Source organism: Watersipora subatra, chromosome 2 (assembly GCF_963576615.1).
Source record: "Watersipora subatra chromosome 2, tzWatSuba1.1, whole genome shotgun sequence".
In the NCBI taxonomy this organism is placed as follows: domain Eukaryota; kingdom Metazoa; phylum Bryozoa; class Gymnolaemata; order Cheilostomatida; family Watersiporidae; genus Watersipora; species Watersipora subatra.
The window spans coordinates 51,667,292-51,689,354 of NC_088709.1; the positions used below are offsets into that span (position 1 = coordinate 51,667,292).

Consider the following 22,063-nt stretch of genomic DNA (forward strand, 5'->3'; position numbering starts at 1 on the left):
GGCTATGACAGTATAGACTATGTTAGCTCTCAAGTAGGACTGTAGTAGGTAAGGAACCATCTTGAAGTAGGCTATGACAGGATAGACTGGTATCTCTCAAGTAGGACTGTAGTAGGTAAGGAACCATTTTGAAGTAGGCTATGACAGTATAGACTATGTTAGCTCTCAAGTAGGACTGTAGTAGGTAAGGAACCATCTTGAAGTAGGCTACGACAGTATAGACTATGGTGTCTCTCAAGTAGGACTGTAGTAGGTAAGGAACCATATTGAAGTAGGCTATGACAGGATAGACTATGGTAGCACTCAAGTAGGACTGTAGTAGGTAAGGAACCATCTGGAAGTAGACTGTTACTGCATAGACTATGGTAGCTCTCAAGTAGGACTGTAGTACATGTAGGTAAGGAACCATTTTGAAGTAGGCTATGACATTATAGACTATATTAGCTCTCAAGTAGGACTGTAGTAGGTAAGGAACCATCTTGAAGTAGGCTATGACAGCATAGAATATGGTAGCTCTCAAGTAGGACTGTAGTAGGTAAGGAACCATCTTGAGGTAGGCTATGACATTATAGACTATGGTAGCTTTCAAGTAGGACTGTAGTAGGTAAGTAACCATCTTGAAGTAGTCTACGACAGTATAGACTATGTTAGCTCTCAAGTAGGACTGTAGTAGGTAAGGAACCATCTTGAAGTAGAGTATGACAGGATAGACTATGGTAGCTCTAAAGTGTACAGATGGTAACAGAATTAATTCACAGTAGCTGTAAATAAGCTGCATTGTAAGCTTTCACACTAGGAATCTACTCAACAATGCACTTATTATTTACATAGTATGAATACAAGTGATTTCTGATTTCATGCCGTTATAATACAATCATTATCTCGAGGGAAGCCATGATATGAATTTGCTTGAAACTCCGATAATTCAAAATCTGGCCATAAATACGCAGCTAGTAGTTTGCAGGTCAACATGTATTCCTTAAGGAATAGAGAAAGCATATTATTATGCTTTATTATTTATCTTGAGGTGTTGACTGATGTTCTAAAAAAGAATCAAGGAGATCGACTAACCAGATGCTGAGATATAGCCAGCCAAACACAGGTCTACCAAACAACATAAGTATTTTGGTAATCATCATATTAGCATCAATATATGGCGTATGAAATCGACTTGTGTGCCATTGGTCAATTAAGCCAACTAATGCGCTTTCCTATAACAATCACAGCGTTTAATTGGTTTAATCCCTGGAAGTATAGAACAATCAAATTGGGCCTAACAATCATTGCTCTGAGAATTCCGAACCAGTCTCTCTGACGTGTAGATTAGTTTTAGCATGAAATAATTACATGCATCTATTATTTCGCAACATTTCGCTATATTGCTAGTTCAGCTCATTTTTGTTGTTTTCCCACTTAGCTTTCCTATTCATACTCATCTTTAGCGCTGTTCAGGTTTTTTTAACTATAGCTAATAAATGGAATCAATTAAATCAATCATCAATCTCGGTTATCATTTGGAGTTCTCTACAAATTATATTAGTTACATCATTTATTTTATACGCAGTTATATTATTATTTTGTATTATATGCATTATGATTATTATATTAATCATAAAAATAATCATAGATAAGATAATAGATAAATAGAAAAATCAAATCAAAAGTTATCATTTTCTTTTCTTACAGCAAGAGCAGCGCGGTCAAGTTATTCTTTTTAAGATTATGGCTGTAGTGAACTTACAGTCTGGTGACGATAATCATGACAATCAACTAAATGCTGCAGTAGATACACAATAGAAAAATGATGAATGAACAAAAATTCACATTCTCATATCTTATTCTAAGCGAACTGCAATCGCGGATGTCGCATATAGACTATACACGCGCCGTTCGTTGAACAGAGGATCTTCGGAGCATATCCGTGGAGATCGAGTTAAAATTTGAAGCACAATAGTCAAAATCTGCTCTTCTGTTTTGAAAAATCATGGAAGGGGTTTGTGGACTATTGCCTTTACCACGCAATGTTTGCTTGATTTTTTAGAGAAACCAAAGCTAGTCTGTAAATTCTTTACTACCGCGAGAAGCGTTTCACATCTCGCAGCCTGAAACAATCAGTATACGCAATTGAGGTAAGGATGCGCAACTCCGGCACATGTCCAATAAGTCAATTTCATACGTCACAATTCTCGGGGTTTTCGAATGGTTTTTCCTCCGATTCGTTTTTAGGTAGACCTGTGTTTGGCTGACTATATCTCTGTTTCTGGTCGTTCAATTTCCTTGACTTTTTTATAACATCAGTAAACACCTCAAGATACATAATAAAGCATAATAATCTTATGCTTTCTCTATTCCTCAGCAGCAGCACAGGATGTAGGTGTTGAGATGTTTTAGCAACATGCAGGTGTATGTGTATTGTTTGGCAGTAGCATGCAGGTGAGCCTGTATTGTTTGTCAGTAGCATGCAGGTTTGTCTGTAATGTTTTGCAGTATCATGCATGTGTATGTGTATTGTTTGGCAGTAGCATACAGGTGTGCATGTTTTGTTTGTAGACGTACATGCAGAATAACAATAACAAGTACTACATAATTCAATTGCTTGAGTCTGACTTATTGGATAAGTACGTTGTCTGGACAAGGTGGGGTCGTGTGGGCAAGGCTGGTCAGACCGCTGACTACCAATCTGGACCAAGATTGGAAGAAGCAAAGTGGTTCTTCTGTACCAAGTATGTAATATTTCCCTTCAGGATAGATTTGCCGCAGCTATTTTTATATGCTGATTATATCAAGGGTTAATTTAAAATTCTCAAGTACTACAAGAAAATTGCTCTCGTTTTTCTCTTGATGTCAATCATACTTCAATAAAATAACTAATTATTCTAACATTACTCCCCTACTATAGTTATACAGCAGCTCATCTCTTTTACATTTCTTCTTAAAATTATTTAATTATATTTGTGTCTCTATTTGGGAGTTATTTTCTTTTGCGTTTTGCCAAATATACTCAGTCAACTGATCTATCAGGCTTGCATGTTTATTCTTTTTTCAGTTCCTTGTAAACATTTGCCTACGCAATGCGCTAATGAAAACTTGACAATGAAAGTTTTTATTTTCTTTCAATGCCACCTGTCATCTGAGATGACAGTAAACATAGGAATCATGTTTCACAAATAAAGGCAGAGATTACTAGTGGACATTGCAGCAGGGCCTGAAAGAAAACATGTATTTTGATTTTAATTGAACTTACAACTATACGTGTATCCCCTTTATATGATACAGTAGATGGGAACCCTAAAACCTTTGTTATAGCTGATCATAGGAGCAACCGTGGTTCAGTTGTTAGTACGCTGGCATGTAATCATTAGGTCAGTGGTTCAAATCACTGAAGGACTTTTGGTGGTGTTAGGAAGGGTATACAGCTACAATTGCTCCTATCCTCAGTCGGGTCATCGGCCACCAAACCGGCCCTCTATCCGCGCTCTAGTGTTGGTGAGGAGGGTGGCTAGCATGCTGCAGGACTATAAAAAACCTGATAAAGGTTGGAGGAGCTCCTGTGTGAGCCAAAGGTTGGCTAGTAAGAGACTGTCTCAATAAAAACGCTCAACAGAAGGCAATGACAAACCACTGTTGAAACCTGCTAAGAGCAGTCATGGTTAAAAAAAGGGTGGAGATCCATGATCGCTTACATTGTCATAGCGCATGTTATTTAGAGAGATATACTTGATTACTTGAGCTATGTTTTCCATTATATTACACAGTAGAAGGAAAGAAGAGGGTCTGAAACCCTTTTTTAGTTCTATCAGATGTTGAAGGAGATGAATTGAAAAAGTAACCTTTTTAACTAGAGCTGCAAAACTATTATAGAAATTAATCGCAATTAATAACTGATCAGAACTAGTTAATCTTCGATTAATCTTAGAATTAATCTATCAAAAACCTGCATATTCGAAAACAAATAATACAGCTACATATAAATTATTTATATTTGAAACAGTTATTGTTAACAGGAGTACATGTTATGTACAATGTACATAAGTTAACCGTATTAATTATTATGGGTATGAAAATAGCCCATGGAAGTCTATAATTAAGCCAGCTAAAAGTTGCGATAGTACAGTTTATTCACATTATCCGAATGAAGAGATGCCCTCTTCCTACATACAATATCGCTAGCTTTAAAGGATAGCCACTCACTGGGAACAGTAGTGGCGGTAGTCATCAGTAGTAGATATTGTCTACAGCTGGTGATGAATTCTGAGCTGTATGATGAGAATTAGTTGAATAACATCTTTCTTAATGATGATGTGCTGTGGTGCTAGGCAAATTCTTTCTGGCATACATTGTACTTCACTTTTTTGTTTATGCTTCCAACAACGTCTTTAAATGTGCTACCTAGTATGGAAAACATTTTTCTGTTTTCATGTTCCAATAAAGTGTCAATTCTATATTACTATTATTCTAAAGCTAAATATGATTGTGATTTTTTTGAAAAATTAAAATACAATAATTTACCTAAAAAAGTGTTTAACTATTAACAGAAGATAGACTGTAAAATATTAAATAATACTGAAATCGCTTCTTTTGCTATTGCCTAGGGACATGTTCAAACAACTATCAACATGGCCGCTTGCAACTAGATCGGCTCGGCACTTTTTTGTTGTATAAATAAGTTTTATGTTATTGACTCACTTAGTGTTTTCATAGTTGAGTGCAAAATAATTGTGGTTGTATTTAATTGGTAAAAATGTGTTGTTTGTCATAAACCACCTTGGCTGCATTTTATTTGAAGATTAATTGGCTCAACTCTGTTAATCGTGTATTTATATTGATCGTGTTAATGGTTTAATTAACGCGATCATTGTACAGCTCTAGTTTTAACACAATTCTGATGCTCTTACTTTGAATGGTTCTTTTTAGGTTCAAAGATAAAACCCAGAATGACTGGCATACCAGAAAAAATTTCACCAAAGTCTCTGGAAAATATTCCCTACTTGAGATGGACTATGATGCTACAGTATGTTTTCTTTGGTGCAACTTGAGCTATATTGTTGCCTCTCTTGAGTTCTCATACCAAATATTAGTATATACACATGCATATTTATCCATACAGACTGCAGGTGCGGATACTGATGCTGTAGACAGTGCTAAGGCGGAACCTGCTGATGTTCCTGATTGCAAACTGGACCAGCGTGTGCAAGTATGCTTGCAGGTTTATTTTGCATTATCTGGTATACAGTCAAACATGGATAACTCGAACTTCACGGAACCAAATGTATTCGAGTTATCAGAGCGTTCAAGTTATCAGAGCACTGTCACAAGTCCATGTATTTATTTATTTATTAGTAGATACATGCATATATATAAACTATAATATAAATCAAAAGCATAAATGGCTTGTATCAACTTAAATGCTTCTAATGTAAAGTTTAAAACTTTTTTATTAAAAAGTATAGATATTTTTCTTTCACTTGAGATTGGTTTGTTGTTGGAGGTAATGTTATTGCCAGGACGTTTTTAGATTAAAATTGGCAAAATTTGATCGTTGTTGAAATGCTCAGAAGAAAAGACATTTTTTACTTTTGAGCGTTTTACCCGCGATCAATTTTGCCGATTTTTTTTAAGTTTATGCCAAGGTTACCTCACTTTTCCTTGCTTCCAAAGGACCATCGCTAAGCGGATGTTTGATAAAAATCAAACTTCACCAAACCTTTAGAAAAGTCGTTGACAAAAATATTTTGCCGATGGTGGTAATAACGACGCCTGTGAATTACGAAAAGAGGACGTTTACCTCTATGGCTTGGAATAAAGTGATTTTCTAAAGCGATAACAACCGTCTCGGTAGCCGTTGGGCAAAAAAATGTTCGAGTTAACAGAGTTGGGGTCGAGTTATCTAAAGCCATTTATCATTACGTGGGAACGGACCAAAGAAACCGTTTGAGTTGACCATATGTTCGAACTATCCGAGGGCGAGTTATCCATGTTTGACTGTAGTTTGTTTTCCAAATGTGCGCCTAACAAACTTGGTCTCCATTGTCGACATACAGTTTATATTTCCTTTAAAAAACTTATGGTAGTTTTTTAACAAGCTTAAGCAAACAAATGCACAAAGTTATGAAGCTAACATGTAGGAGCAGACAACTTACCGTGTGAAACTATCATGTGTGTGCAGTAGGTATGATAGGAACTAGCTGGTTTATTAGATTAATTTATATAAGAAATAGAGAATATTTAGCTGGTGCTTCTCTGGTTAATCCGATTAGAGTCACTCTGCTCCTTTGCAGGACCTGATAACTCTAATAGCTGACGTAAAGGCCATGGAGGCAGCGGTTGTTGAAATGAAATACGAAGCTAAGAAAGCTCCTCTTGGTGAGTAACCAACCTTTCTATTGTGCCACCATTCATTGTACGATTTAACACAGCACAGGCTCATAGCAATCTGCCTCGCTGTTGGCAGGCAAACTTACTAAAGCTCAAATCAAGCAAGGTTACAGCGCTCTTAAGGACATAGAGACACTTATCAAGGCTGGCAAGTTTGGCTCTAAACTTACCGAAGCCTGCAACGCTTTTTACACACGAATTCCTCATGACTTTGGGTAAGTCTCTTTCCAGCACTGTTTATAGCAATTTCTTACTTTTTGCGGTCAATCAGCCAGTGCGCTGATCTCCATGATCCATGAGTGAGAATATGTGAATATAGAAAATACGCGAAATAGAAACTAACAAACTCCAATCTAATAAATAAATTTTCTCATTAATCATAAACACGTTCCTCTTTTTCTTGTTTGTTAAATGATTTTGTGTGTTGAGTCAGTTCAAGAGGCATGATGAAGAGTGTTACATGCTTCACACTTCTCACTGGGCCAGAGTATGACAGAGATTTATATATATTGTATGTAATATTCATGAAGTTTGAAGCCGTGAAAAGTAGTGAGTAGTGAGGAATTACTGTACATACTTTATGTACTCATGTATAAATTCCGTTTTATTTATAAGTCGAACAAGAAGTTTTTAAGACAAAAATGAACCCGTTGTTCCAGAATCTGGAATAATGATATCTAATCTGAATCGATGTTTGCTGGCCGGAACAAAAACATAACTTTCAAAATACCAAGTATTTTACTCAATGCGATAAATAGAGTTCTATGGTTGGCTTTAAACAGGGTTTGGATTGACTCTCTTGCGGTATTATTTGTGCAATGACAGCACGCTAAAACACAAGTTAAACTTTGCCTCTTCATAATCACATGCTTGTTACTCCATGGCTAGTACACAAACAAAAGCGAATATTTGTAGAGAAAGGTCTAGTCAGAATTTACCGTCGTAAAATTTCACTTACTGTTTTCCAAATATATTACCTGTTAAATTTATACCCGCCAGTGGCAGTACATCACATCAATGACGGCTGTTTTGTTACGATTGAAACTGCTATCGTAAGCTTGTTTACTGGTAATATCTAGCCTATGTTCACTGATATTTAATACTGGTAATTATCTGAAGTAGCTTCAACTTTTATATGATGAAGTACCATTATTATGAGTGTTTGCTAAAGCCTGGTTTTCATGTACGCCGCAAAGTACCGGCGACAGCACCGCAGGCTATTGCGGTGAAATAAAAACCTACCTACATGCCGAGGACCACCGGTAGTTGCCGGCGGTCAATGCAAGAGTTTAGCAATGTTCAAATTTCGCGGAGTCGCAGGCAAAATCCTTCCCAAAATGCGCTGTACAGGTGAGGGTCAGTCCTTTCGAGACGTCATCGTGAAGAGTCGCAGCATGGCCAATGGCAAAATCCAGTTGATATTGTTGATTCAGAATTACCCTGCTTTATATGACAGATAAGGTGCGTGTAATATATTATAATGGTATTTTGATTAATTTATCGTAGTGGTAGTAAGCCAAGAAGAATTAGTATGTATTTATGGAAAAGTACTAAAATTGGTAATATAGGTTTCAGCAACACTTTATAACTCGGTGATATGTACTTGGGATATAAAACTTGGTAATGTGTACAATTTATAATAAAGTTCACTCATTTTTACAAATTATTCTTATGAGTATACATTGGTTAGTTTTATTACAATAGTTTATCTTATTTTAACCATTCCAATTATTTGTGCACAACATATTCAATAATAGCACAATAATACTGTTATGTATTATTAATAAAAAACTAATTGCATACATTACTATATATAACTACATTCTAAGTTACATATATGCATTCTATGGTGTATGTATGTAGAAGTACTTGTTGAATATATTTGTCTAGTATGGGACATTTTTGTAACTTAAATTTGTTATTGCAGACAAGTTCTCGAGAAACCAAATATGAAGGCGAATGCCTGGCGAGACATTGCAGACTAGTTGGCTTTGAGCTCACAGGAGTGCGAAGCGGAGTTTAGAAACTTCAGGACAGGATTCTCTAAATATTTGAAAGTTAAAATAGGTAATTGAATGTTGTGGACTAGCATTCTTTAACTTGAAGCATTTCAAATATTGATTTTAAAGCGAAATATTAACTGGCTGAATTTTGAATCTCTTCAGGTGCTTCTGGATGTGGAGCGGCGAACGTGGGGCCACTAAAGTCTGAGTTGGCGAGGCTCCTCATCATGCACATCAAATGCCCAGAGCCTAATCAAATTCAGCTGCAGAGGTAAAGGCAGTTGCGCAGTCATTGCCAACAGAGTCTGATGACTCCTTCACACTTGACCCTGAACTGGCAGACCCTGCGCCGGCAGAGACACGCCCTTGTCCAGCACCGTCTTCATCTATCATATTCTCACCAACTCAAGCACAACAAAAAAAGAACATGGCAAAAAACTATGGATAGTCATATAAACTATTTAACCGGTCATATTGTGTAAAGGCCGGGCCACACGTATCGTGTAATTTCAACTAGTCTGGGAAATTCCATTCGTACGAAAGTTATGACCTGCCACACGGAGTTTCCCCACCATGGATTTGTACGAAACTAACTTTCAACTAGCCAATCATAACGCGGTGATAAATTGAAGCCGATTCCGTTTCAATCATTTGCTTCAGTACAAACATTTAGGTCAGATCTAAAAAAGATAACGATTTGTGAGTTTCTAGTCGCAAATCCTAATTCCTAAAATCGGTTGAGGAATGTACACGTAAATTAATTTCGGCGCCTACAATTTAACTGCGCGTTAATAAGGTCGTTTCTACGCAACTACAAAACTGCTAATGCTAGTTGCACTGAGTAGTTGTAGTAGGCTGTTGTTGTAAATGGTTTTAGTATACTTTTGAATAGAGCTTGTACATTGATAATATTATTACGAACTATTATGTATGTACTACATTGCAAAGCGGTTATTTTGTATGACTACAGCAAGTTTTGGCTTGCCCATAAAACCGTTTTACTTTTTCTTCTAATTACAATACATATTCGAACCTGAATTTTCAGCAAATATTATACTAGCTACAAAACAGTTATATTTCTATTAAATAAATCCATTACGTCTATGGTACTACTGATTACATATAATCGCCAACACAGTACACAGTTTTCAAACCGAGTTAGGAACTGCGGGCTAGAAACTCTCAAATACTTATCTTTTTTAGATATGACCAAACATGCGGAAAAAAAACGGCCTTCAACATTCAACGAACCTTTTCAACCGACCAATCAAACAACGATTCGTAGGAATTTCTGACGTTTCATCTAATTCAGGATTCGTTCATCGTGCGCAACCAACGATGGACAAATTCGTCCAAATGTCAATTCGTACGAATCGTTTCGTCCAAATTTTGTCGATTTCGTGAGAATTTTGTCTCGTGTGGCCCTACCTTTAGTTATTCACAGCTGCCAAATGTCATAGAATACTTTGTTGGATTTTCCCAGCTGTCAAATATTAATCAGATAAATAATTTATTTGTCAGATTAATCGGGCCATACTTGCCGCAATAAAAGAGCAACAGCAAAACGACAGGGATGAGGGCTGCTATTATGCATGCCACTAGCTCTGAAGCTGCGGAAATTAAAAGGGCAACTAAATCCAAATGTCATCTGGACATATTGACACTTGTTGCTGATGCAGAATTAAAGGCTGAACAGCATTAACCACACCCAGAACTGCCACAGCAACCATTTGCCTCTCCACTTCATATGTTATTTTAACCACAACCATATGTATATCATCCTAACCATATCTTAACCATAACCATTTTAATCAACAACTTTGCATTACTATATTTTAGTATCATAATAAATTGGAAATTATAATTGCGTTACTATATGTATATTTTGGTATCATAATAACTAAAATTAAAATGTAAAATAATTTGCTTAGTCAAGCTTTCTCCCACAACTATTTATGTATTCCACTTGCCAACAGAAAGAATGTATTTGCATAGTATACATGTATATGAGTACATGTCATCACTGTGCGCACATTACAACGAACAACATGCAGAGAGACTGCCAGCTATATCTGCCTTGCCTTCCCGTACTCATAATATAGACAAACTCATGCGTTAGGCTCCACCCCTTTAATAATCTCGACTCCATCGGTTCTCTATTTAGCCAGTTCGTTAGATCGAGCTGACTGACCTACTGCCGAGTCTCCTGTTGCGACAAAAAACTCGGCCCAGGGATGGCGTCGGTTCTGGAATCAGCCAGGCAGTCGGCCTTGGTCTCTGCACTCTGCCACCACAATACCAGCTTGATATTAAACTAAACTACAAGACATGATTAAGTAAAAACATTAAACGTGTATACTACTTTCGTGACAACAAACCATGAACACATTCATTGAGCTCCGTTGTTCTTGTTACATAATGAAGGTGCACTCTTGAGTTTCCAGTCAGATGGGTGGTTGAGAGGCTAATTCTCAGAAACCAGACAATGTTTTGAAACTACATATTTCTGGCGTATGGTAGAAAGCACGGAGCGTATGTTTATGAAGTATGTACGGAATTGGTCATTGATGTGGGAACAGCTAAGATCTTGAGGCGGTTGCTCAAACTCCCAGGTCTCCGGTAGGAGACCCGAGTTAGCGCAAAATTTATGACCCATATGGGTTAACCAGGGTGAAGAAACAATTTTATATATATGTATGAATATAAATAATATATATATATATGTATATATATTATATATATGAATATATACTATATATATGAATATATACTATATACATATGAATATATATATATACTATAGTACATGTATATATACATGTATATAGCATATATATTCAGAAAATATGTTCAACAGATATATTGAACATGCTGCGCGGCCTTCATGTGGGCACAAGTTTCAGACCAAACAATATATTTGAAGTTCTGAAGCCATGCAACTGGGCTATAATCACAAAAATTAATAATGTGATTTGTAATTGCAGGAATAACTAACGATTGATGATATACCGCTGCACATGCTAGTGGAATAGGTAATAGCAGTAGAAGGTTATTCTAAACCCTTATTATACTCGAGTATACTGCTATTTAGCATGTCAGGAAATGGTTAATGCCACAGGTGCAGCTTTTACTGCTAAAATGGCGCAAAGATTAAACATGTTTCTTTCAGTTCATTTAAAGAAAGTCTTCTTTGAGATGAACATGAAACTGACAGTCATTTGAGGACTCTATGACAATGAATGTTCTATGTGTGTTGAGACCAGCAGAAGACCAGTAGAAGTAGTTACGCTAAATGTCTACTAAGTTGTCACAAAATTAACACACCAGATCAAAGGCATGGTCTTATGCTAAAGATTTACAACCGCAAAGAGAAAATTCAACGTACAGCATATAAATGTATTGGAAATGCTCAATTAAATGTGTACAATATATATCATAAATATATTATGTTATAAGCAACTAGCAAGCTTCTAACAAATTGCTGGCTAAACCAAAATTTAGTACATCATATTTGACCAAAAGACAATTACCTTTGCATGTAACTGTGAAAAGTTGCACTAATATGAACACTGTTTTTAAATCCAACAGGTTTAAACCTTTTTGGTATTTTGAAATATGTTTTTGAAAAACTTGGAGTCGGGGAAGAACTGTTTTTGTCTAATGAAAGAGTATTTTGCCCAGGCCACTCATCCTGTCAACTCTGTAAGAAAAAACTACCTAAACTAACTTATGTCCTAAGTATTTCTTTAATCCATGATGTGTGTAATGTAACCATGATATTATTTTTTCAGGATGAAACCTCCGGAGAGAATTGTCTCCCTTGAAACTCTCAAAGCAAAGGTAGATTTGCTAGAAGTATGTCAATGAACTTAACGAGCCATGCAATGTACATAACATCACTAGTAACTGAGTCATGTAATGTACCATCACTAGTAACTGAGTCATGTCATGTACCATCACTAGTAACTGAGTCATGTACCATCCCTAGTAACTGGGTCATATAATGTACCATAACTACTAACTCAGTCATGTAATGTACCATCACTAGTAACTCAGTCATGTAATGTACCATCTCTAGTAACTCAGTCACGTAATGTACCATCACTAGTAACTCAGTCATGTAATATACCATCCCTAGTAACTGGGTCATGTTATGTACCATAACTAGCGACTGAGTCATGTACCATCACTAGTAACTCAGTCATGTACCATCACTAGTAACTGAGTCATATAATGTACCATGACTAGTAACGGAGTCATGTAATGTACTATCACTAGTAACTCAGTCATGTAATGTACCATCACTAGTAACTCAGTCATGTACCACAATTAGTAACCGAGTCATGCAATGTACCATCACTAGTAACTGAGTCATGTAATGTACCATCACTAGTAACTGAGTCATATACCATCACTAGTAACTGAGTCATGTACGATCCCTAGTAACTGAGTTATATAATGTACCATAACTACTAACTCTGTCATGTAATGTACCATCACTAGTAACTCAGTCATGTAATGTACCATCTCTAGTAACTCAGTCACGTAATGTACCATCACTAGTAACTCAGTCATGTAATATACCATCACTAGTAACTGAGTCTGTGCTACCTTACTGTCTGCGCTCACCGAAGGTGAACAAGGAATCACAAATAAATGGATGTAACATTTGGAAGGTTTTCTTGGATAGACGTTTTGCTAAAAAATGGACAAGTGTTGTTTGCATGTATATATTCGGCTCATCTACCAAGTTGACTTAGTTAAGTGATTAAAAAGTTCACAAGTATGCAAGTGGTTCTTCTGTCTAGGCGCTTGGAGATATTGAGATTGCCGTGAACGTACTAAAGAAGGGAGACCAGAACATTCATCCAATAGATAGAATGTACTTGTCACTTGAGTGTGACCTTGAACCAATGGATAAATCTTGTGATATATACAAGGTAATGCTACTTTTTACCTCAACAGCTGCTTATACTTCTTATATTGACATATACATACATTGGGCCGGTATGAATGTTTTTCTCTTTTACTAGTAAATTATTATTTTCAGCCTTTTACTTGTATTTCATCGTTAATTAGATTATCAGTGCTGTTCAGCCTACTGGTTATGCCATGTATTTGTGTATAAGCATCAGATTAGATGAGACTCGACAACACTGGTCAGTTGTTTTTAACATCAGTAGCGAATAGGTGCTGGCCAGTTGTCACCTTTAAGCCAATGGAAAACACAAATGTATTAAGGGCCCCTCTAGGCTAAAACCATTGACACAACTACAAGGCTCGATATAGGGCAATTTTTTGACTAGCTTTTAAAGTTGCCTCGATTTTAATATCGGTATCGGTGTCGCAATAGGTGTTTAGTATCCGAATCGGTATCGGTCAGACTTTTCTTTAAAAAATCGGAAACTTCAGATACTTTTTGCATATGAACTATTTAGCAGAAAACCGTATTTTAGTCTGCTACACTAATAAATAATCATCAGCTGTAAGTTCCTTACTTTTACCTAATGAATTCCGGGCCTGTCACACAATCTATTTTATGTCTTTAGCCTGATAAACATCCATACAGCTGAAGAATATTTTGGTTTTAGTCAGGACGTAATCACAAAGTGCAGTATTTTCCAATTACAGTCATATGATTTATTGCAGCCAATCACGTACAAGAAAACAATGATGGGAAACAATAATGCGGTGTTATATTTTCATTAACTAGTAATACGAAAGTAATTTGAGCAGTGGTCAATGCATAAAGTTATCTATCTCTCTCTTGATCCTGACGATGTCTTGACATTTGTATCGCATAAAATAACCTCAGTAGCTTATCGGTGTATAGCATGTCCTCTATCATCTGTGGCAAGTCAGTCCTTTTTCAGTACAACTGGCTACATCGATAGAGATAGAAGATAGAGACATCTCACTGAGATAATTGAATCACTAACAGTATTTAATAGACACATTGATTTGCTCTAAACATGTACAGGCACAGTAGTTCGTTCAGCAATAGAAGAGAAACTTCATTGTCACAAAGAAAGCTGTACCAATAACAGTAATTACCATTGTTAATAACAAACTACAAGAAACATGGACTGTTTTGTTACTAGATGCACGCTATGTCAATATGTGAATATATATACATGTATATCATTTTTCCATAAGTACAAACAAATAAATGCCTCAATAATTATATTTTCTTTGCATTATATTTATATTTGCATAATAAAATTGACAATTTTCTATGGAACACAAAATATCTGAATCGGATTATTTTTCAATAAGAATCGGTATATCTGATCGGCTGGTGAGGTTAGAATCGGGGCATCTCTACTAGTTTTACAGCCAATCAGCTACATGTATATGCATTCCATTTCCACTAGCCAATGAGTCAGTTGCATTCCATTTCCACTAGCCTATTAGCTGCTCCCATTCATTTTCTACTAGCCAATAAGCTGGTCATATTCTTTTCCTACTAGCCAATGAGCTGGTCACATTCCTTTTCTACTAGCCAATGAACTGGTTGCATTACATTTCTACTAGCCAATGAGCTGGTCACATTCATTTTCTACTAGCCAATGAACTGGTCACATTACATTTGTACTAGCCAATGAGCTGGTGACATTCCTTTTCTACTAGCCAATGAGCTGGCTGCACTGCTCTATTCAACTGTTTAGTCTTGTAAACTGTATAAGGTCTGCTGAGTGAATCTTACATTCTACCTTTCACCTTGCTTATTCAATGCTTCGGTTAAGTTTCTGTGTTAACTTAAACAGTTTTAGCAAAGTTATCAATCATCATGACTCTTTATTATTCACATGTTTATATGATTTTGTTAGTTACTCAAGAGCTATTTGCTAAACACTCACGGTTCCACCCACAACCACTATTCCATAAAAATGTTGGACATATTCCATTGCGACAAAGATCAGCCATCGAGACCAGATGTTGGCAATAAGTTAGTTGTATCTCCAATATTTCATAGTAGCCTCATCTCTATACAGAAACACTCTATGTTTTCTTCATTTACTATAAGACCACTTTATGTTGACCATTTAATTTAGGCCTGCCATTTCCAGTTTCTGTGATTTTTTATGATTACTCAACTCTATGTCTATGTATTACATGCATGATGTCTAATTCATGTCTATGTATTACGTGCATGGTGACCCATTCATATGGCTATGTGAGCTCATCATTTTCGGTCTAACCTGTACTGGCACATATTGTGTAGAATGCTGCTTTGGCATGGCTCCAGGCTTACCAACTGGGTTAGAATTCTGGCTAAAGGACTGAGAATTGCACCCCTGGAGGCGCCTGTTACAGGTTACGTGGTGAGTAAATGACAGTTTTGTCGAGGCCATGACAAAGATTTGTGTTACACTAGTAACTGGATATGGATGAAGTTGCCATATTATACAGGTGTGATTGTTTTAATTTACTATAGGGTACGGTACATTATAAGGTGTAACCCTACCGGTAGCTCAGTGTTCAGCTATCTAAAGTTGTTGCAGTCTCCCAGAAGTAGAAGAGACCCATTTGAGCTTCAAATAGCTGTTAATATCTTATCTAGCAATGTCTCATTTGCTATCGATGTTAATATCCAATTTTACCTTCTAAATTTACTTATGTAACCTCATGTTGTCTGCTGTTTATCTGCTTTTGATAGCCACTTTACTTTTTTGCATCTCGTTTTGCTTCATAGTTTGGGAAGGGGCTCTATTTCGCTGATTGCTCCAGTAAAAGTGCCAATTATTGCTTTCCAACAAAAACGAAGAATGTTGGATTGCTCTTACTTAATGAGGTCACGCTAGGTAAGTTATAGGTATGTTACTAGGTAAGTTATACCAGCTAGACTGTTTAGATGTACACTAGGTAAGTTATACCAGCTAGACTGTTTAGATGTACACTAGATAAGTTACACCAGCTAGACTGTTTAGATGTACAATAGGTAAGTTATACCAGCTAGACTGTTTAGATGTACTCTAGGTAAGTTATACCAGCTAGACTGTTTAGATGTACACTAGGTAAGCTGTACTAGCTAGACTTTTTAGATGTACACTAGGTAAGTTATTCCAGCTAGACTGTTCAGATGTACACTAGGTAAGTTATACCAGTTAGACTGTTTAGATGTACACTAGATAAGTTACACCAGCTAAACTGTTTAGATGTACACTAGGTAAGTTATACCAGCTAGACTGTTTAGATGTACACTATGTAATTTATTCCAGCTAAACTGTTTAGATGTACACTAGGCAAGTTATACCAGCTAGACTGTTTAGATGTACACTAGTTATGTTATACCAGCTAGACTGTTTAGATGTACACTAGGTAAGTTATACCAGCTAGACTGTTCAGATGTACACTAGGTAAGTTATACCAGCTAGACTGTTTAGATGTACAATAGGTAAGTTATACCAGCTAGACTGTTTAGATGTACACTAGGTAAGTTATACCAGCTAGACTGTTTAGATGTACACTAGGTAAGTTATACCAGCTAGACTGTTTAGATGTACGCAAGGTAAGTTATACCAGCTAGACTGTTTAGATGTACACTAGGTTAGTTATACCAGTTAGACTGTTTAGATGTACACTAGATAAGTTACACCAGCTAAACTGTTTAGATGTACACTAGGTAAGTTATACCAGCTAGACTGTTTAGATGTACACTATGTAATTTATACCAGCTAAACTGTTTAGATGTACACTAGGTAAGTTATACCAGCTAGACTGTTTAGATGTACACTATGTAATTTATACCAGCTAGACTGTTTAGATGTACACTAGGTAAGTTACACCAGCTAAACTGTTTAGATGTACGCTAGGTAAGTTATACCAGCTAGACTGTTTAGATGTATACTAGGTAAGTTATACTAACTAGACTGTTCAGATGTACAATATGTAAGATATACCAGCTAGACTGTTTAGATGTACACTAGGTAAGTTATACTAACTAGACTGTTCAGATGTACAATATGTAAGATATACCAGCTAGACTGTTTAGGTGTACACTAGGTAAGTTATACCAGCTGTACTGTTTAGATGTACATTAGGTAAGTTATACCAGCTAGACTGTTTAGATGTATGATAACTAAGTTACATTAGCTAGACTGTTTAGATGTACACTAGGTAAGTTATACCAGCTAAACTGTTTAGATGTGCGCTAGGTAAGTTATACTAGCTAGACTGTTTAGATGTACACTAGGTAAGATATACAAGCTAGACTCTTTAGATGTACACTAGGTAAGTTATACCAGCCAGACTGTATATATGTACACTAGGTAAGTTATACTAGCTAGACTGTTTAGATGTATGCTAGGTAAGTTATACCAGCTCGACTGTTTAGATGTACATTAGGTAAGTTATACTAACTAGACTGTTTAGATCTACACTAGGTAAGTTATACCAGCTAGACTTTTTAGATGTAAACTAGGTAAGTTATGCCAGCTAAACTGTTTTGATTTTACATTTAGTCGAGTAGCCATTCATGCGATTCTGGTTAATCTTTCGACGATACCAGAGATCTCGCATCACGACTACTAGGTCAGCATTGTGGAAGGGTTTATTGTTTTTGCATAGGTCAGCAAAATGAGCTAGTCTCATCAAACTGTCATGCTGACAAGCTGCCTAAAGGAAAACACTCTGTAAAAGGTTGTGGGAAGATGGCTCCAAGCCCGGAGGGCAATACTGACCTGTAAGTTTCTCTCCTTCGGTGCCACCCTTAATATCCTGCTAAAATGTTACTTAAGGGTTGACTTGCAACAAAATTCACATTACAGTTATTTAGTATCAAAAGATTCACCATGTCTTACTTTGTTGTGTTGTAGGTGAAAAATATGTTGAAATGTGAGTACAGGCTCTTAAAATCTCAAAAACGAAAAGTTGCCGTAGATTGGAATCTCTTTATTTCTCTGACAAAGCCATGAAGTTTGGTTATTGTCTTGTAACATGATGTTCTCACGTGAATTGAAAGGCCAATAAAAAGCTCAACATAAACCTTATTGCAGCACTAGTTTATGACAAACACTTCGGGCTTTACCGAAGACCCCGTATCAAATATAAATGCTCGCTAATCTACAGTTTTGTTTTGGCCTGGTCAAATCGGCAAGTCGTAATCTGACCATGTGACCCAATATTTTGCAAATACCTTCTCCTGCACTTTTCTATTATCACAAGTGACCAACAGGCTCGTCATGATTATCAGACAATGATATATACTCCTTCAAGCTAAGGCTTAAAAATTAAACGATTTTTTACGGCAAGTTATAAGATATCACTGCTAAAAGTGACAGCATTACGATGACGATAAAACAGAGCCGTAAGAACAATAGACATAGTTTTATTGAATGCGTGAAGTATATTTGTGAACATATTTCAACGAATAAGGTTGCAAGAAATTGTAATCAGAAGCCATCTCTCACAACTACATCACATTTGAGCCGTTTTGGAAAGGGAATCCTAACTATGGTGGTCTCGTGTGGCTGCGATTTTCTGTTCGTTTTTGAGCTTTTAAGAGCTTGTAATCACCTTTCCACATATTTTGCGCCTACAACACAACAGAGTAAGACATGGTAAATCTTGCCATATCAAATATCTGTAATGTGAAATTTTCGCAAGTCAACTTTTAATATATAAAGGAAACTTTCAACACCGATAGAACTTTCATATTATAACTAGAAATTCCCCTGTCATACAGCCCACGACCAAAGTGATATTGGAAAAAAGAAAGGGTATTGATGGTTGAGAAAGTCAATATTAGCAGTCAAATGGCACTGCATTGCAATAGAATAACTGCAATGGTAGCTGTAATGTACTGGGTGTTATTACGTACAACAAACAGCAATAATGAAAGGAAAAGATTGTATGTTTATATCTCTCCCCGCAATAGGAGAAATGCAATATTAGAACTAAAATGCACTGATATTATTAGAATAACCAATATCATTAATATAGTAATACAGTAATAATAGAAAACCAATGTACAATTTTGTTTACATTTCAAAATGTCATAGCTAACAATATCAAGAAGCTGTGATATTTATATAGATTTTTAGAAAACCTATTTAACAAAGCTATTTAGAAAAAATAATAACAGTAACATATTGCCCAGCATCGGTCACGATATACTTCGATCTTGTAAATTCGAAAGCTCATTCTTATAATTAAATCTCATAAAATCGAATAATCATTCTTATAATTAAATATTGTAATAATCTCACAAGAATCGTTAGAAAAAATACCATGGTCATTTCCTTTACTTTTACTGCTTTTTACATCGGGTAGAATACCAAAGTACTCAAAGGTGTCCAAAATGTCAGTTACTTTGAAATCGGCAACAAGGAAACAATGACTTTTCAGTACTTCTGCATTAATAAAAGAAACCTTCGGCAATTGGACAAAACCGTAGACTGGTGAATTGTGCACAATTTTTTCGTGAAATGCTCACGACTTAATGGATCTATTCTCTGTCGTTTGGCGTTTCATTTGCCGATCCTAATTTTGTTAAAAATTAAGGCTGGTCAAGTTTTAATAACGATTTCAGGTCGAATTAATCTGTCTATTTATGTATAATCCAATCAGATGGGAAAGGTTTAGGATATTGTTTACAAATAATAAAGACTTGGTAACTTATTTAAATAGGTTTATGTGTGTTTTGTATTGTTATACTTAATTGACTCCATTAAAAATGGTTAAATTTGTTAATGAGATTTCGGTACAAGGGCTTGCGACGGCCGCTGATGAATCATTTTCATGAGTTGTGTGCACATATGCATTTATCATAAATCTCCAAAACAATCGCTTCGCTCGTGTTTGGACGTAGAAAAATTCAAACTGTTTTAACCAATGTTTAATAGACACAACACCAGAGGACTCTGATAAAAAATTACCAAATGCTTTAATATCTTCCATTGTCATTCAAAGGCTGGTAATATTGAAGCAGTTTGTCACTGTGATCATCAAGTAGTGATCATGTTCTTGCTGACTATAAATATATTTGTCATGAGTTTAGATAGCTCTGCATATCGGTATATAATAGCGTATGATATCTGAATCTCATAGGGATGGCGTGACTGTACCATGTGGAAGGCTTAAGGAGACAGGTATAGTCAACTCATCAGGTTATACGCTCCAGTTCAATGAGTACATAGTCTATAACACCAACCAGATCAAGATGAAATATCTTCTCAAGGTCAAGTTCAACTTTCGCCACTAACTTCTTCCATAGCAATGCCAACTAGGCCCAATTGCTCTAGTTCTTCTTGTCAGTTTTTTTAAATATCATGTGTTATGATTTTTAGGCTTGGTTCTTTTATAGATTGGTACTTTTTAACTTTTTAGATTATTTCTGTTGGCACTATTTCACATTGTTCTATTCTTTACTGCGTAAATGAGAATAACAGTTAGCAAGCTACTGCTGCCACTTGTCGTTAGTTGCCACTTGATGTTAGTTGCTCACAGTAAATTCTATCAAAATTTCTTTCAAACAGAAAACCAAAACTTTGCTAGGTTTTCTTATTATGTAATTATTATATAAAATGTATTTATTTGGCTAAAACTTATGACACAGGATATATGCACACAAGGAGAAAACCTACTCCCATTCTGTTCAGTTTGGACACACTCCTCCCGTTTCAGTTTTGTTATGATAAGCCGAATAGCCTTTGATTTACCTGCAGCATTATGAGTATTTGATTGGACAGCCGAATAATTTGATCAATAAATGCGTTCAACCGAAGTTATGACCGCATGTGAATTGATACGATGGAAACATTTCAACTGTTATTGCCAATGTCATTTACAACTTTTATGTTACTGTTATTTGAATGCCCCCTTTAATAGAAAGGTTGAAAAATACAGCATGACCCTTTAATTGAACATCACCTCTATTATACCGCCACATTGACATTCATTGTTGGATCTTTACGAAACCGTAATAGAAAGTTATCAGTAGAAATCACCCCCAAAATGCTAGGCCTACTAATAATGACTCAGTTACATCAGTTGCAATTAGTTCTTTCGTTGCTGTTGTAGTGGTTGCCATGGTTTCAGGGGTTTCATGGTCTCTGAAGACAATTGATCGACCTCAAACCATAACAGTCATGTACAACTTTTATTGCATTTACTAGGTAAATCAGACACACTGATTCCGATTTTGTACTCAAAATAAAGATTAGCCCACTAACTTTCAAAGTAATGAAGGCTTTTTTACAGCGTTTTAATGTCGGTTTCGAAAACAGCATGATCGGCACAACAAGCTCCGCCCAGAAATTCATGACGTAACCTAGCTTTTTAAGAACAGAAGTTACGTAAGGATGTTTAGACCGATTTAGAATAATAGAGATGGGTGTTTTAAAATCCATTAATATCTAAATTCAGCCTTAAAAATAATCTCAGCCTTTTCTGAAAGGTAGATAAGCTATTTAACATTGCATATTTAAAAAAAGCGCGATAACATCGCTAGCTTGTGATAAACCACGCTTTTTGAGCTCATTTTTCTCAGCATTCAGCCTATTTAAACATCATGTAACAAGCTACGAGCAATTTTAAATAGTTTGTATACCTTTCAGCAAAGACTGAGATTATTTTACAGGCTGGATTTGGATAATAATGAGTTTTAAGACACTCCTCTCTATTATTCTAAATCGGACTAAACATTCTTCTGTTTCTGAAAAAGCTAGGTTTTGTCACATATT

The 22,063-nt window shown here is 36.0% G+C and overlaps 1 protein-coding gene across 1 annotated transcript; it reads left to right on the top strand.

Annotated features, from left to right (window-relative positions):
* Nucleotides 1–2,607: 2,607 nt before the first annotated feature.
* Nucleotides 2,608–20,583, top strand: LOC137388308 (poly [ADP-ribose] polymerase 2-like). Its single transcript, XM_068074796.1, has 12 exons — nt 2,608–2,723; nt 4,915–5,011; nt 5,108–5,194; nt 6,279–6,363; nt 6,452–6,590; nt 12,170–12,233; nt 13,187–13,318; nt 15,209–15,327; nt 15,604–15,703; nt 16,075–16,183; nt 17,949–18,063; nt 20,430–20,583. Exons 2-12 carry the CDS (start codon nt 4,994–4,996, stop codon nt 20,581–20,583), a joined length of 1,122 nt encoding a protein of 373 aa, XP_067930897.1. The 5' UTR covers nt 2,608–2,723; nt 4,915–4,993.
* Nucleotides 20,584–22,063: the final 1,480 nt, after the last annotated feature.

What these genes read in the sequence shown, in the direction of transcription:
- LOC137388308 (XM_068074796.1), top strand. An exon ending in CAAAGGTAGATTTGCTAGAA is followed by an intron (nt 12,234 to 13,186) that starts GTATGTCAATGA and finishes TCTTCTGTCTAG; the next exon opens with GCGCTTGGAGATATTGAGAT. An exon ending in CGCCTGTTACAGGTTACGTG is followed by an intron (nt 15,704 to 16,074) that starts GTGAGTAAATGA and finishes TTTGCTTCATAG; the next exon opens with TTTGGGAAGGGGCTCTATTT.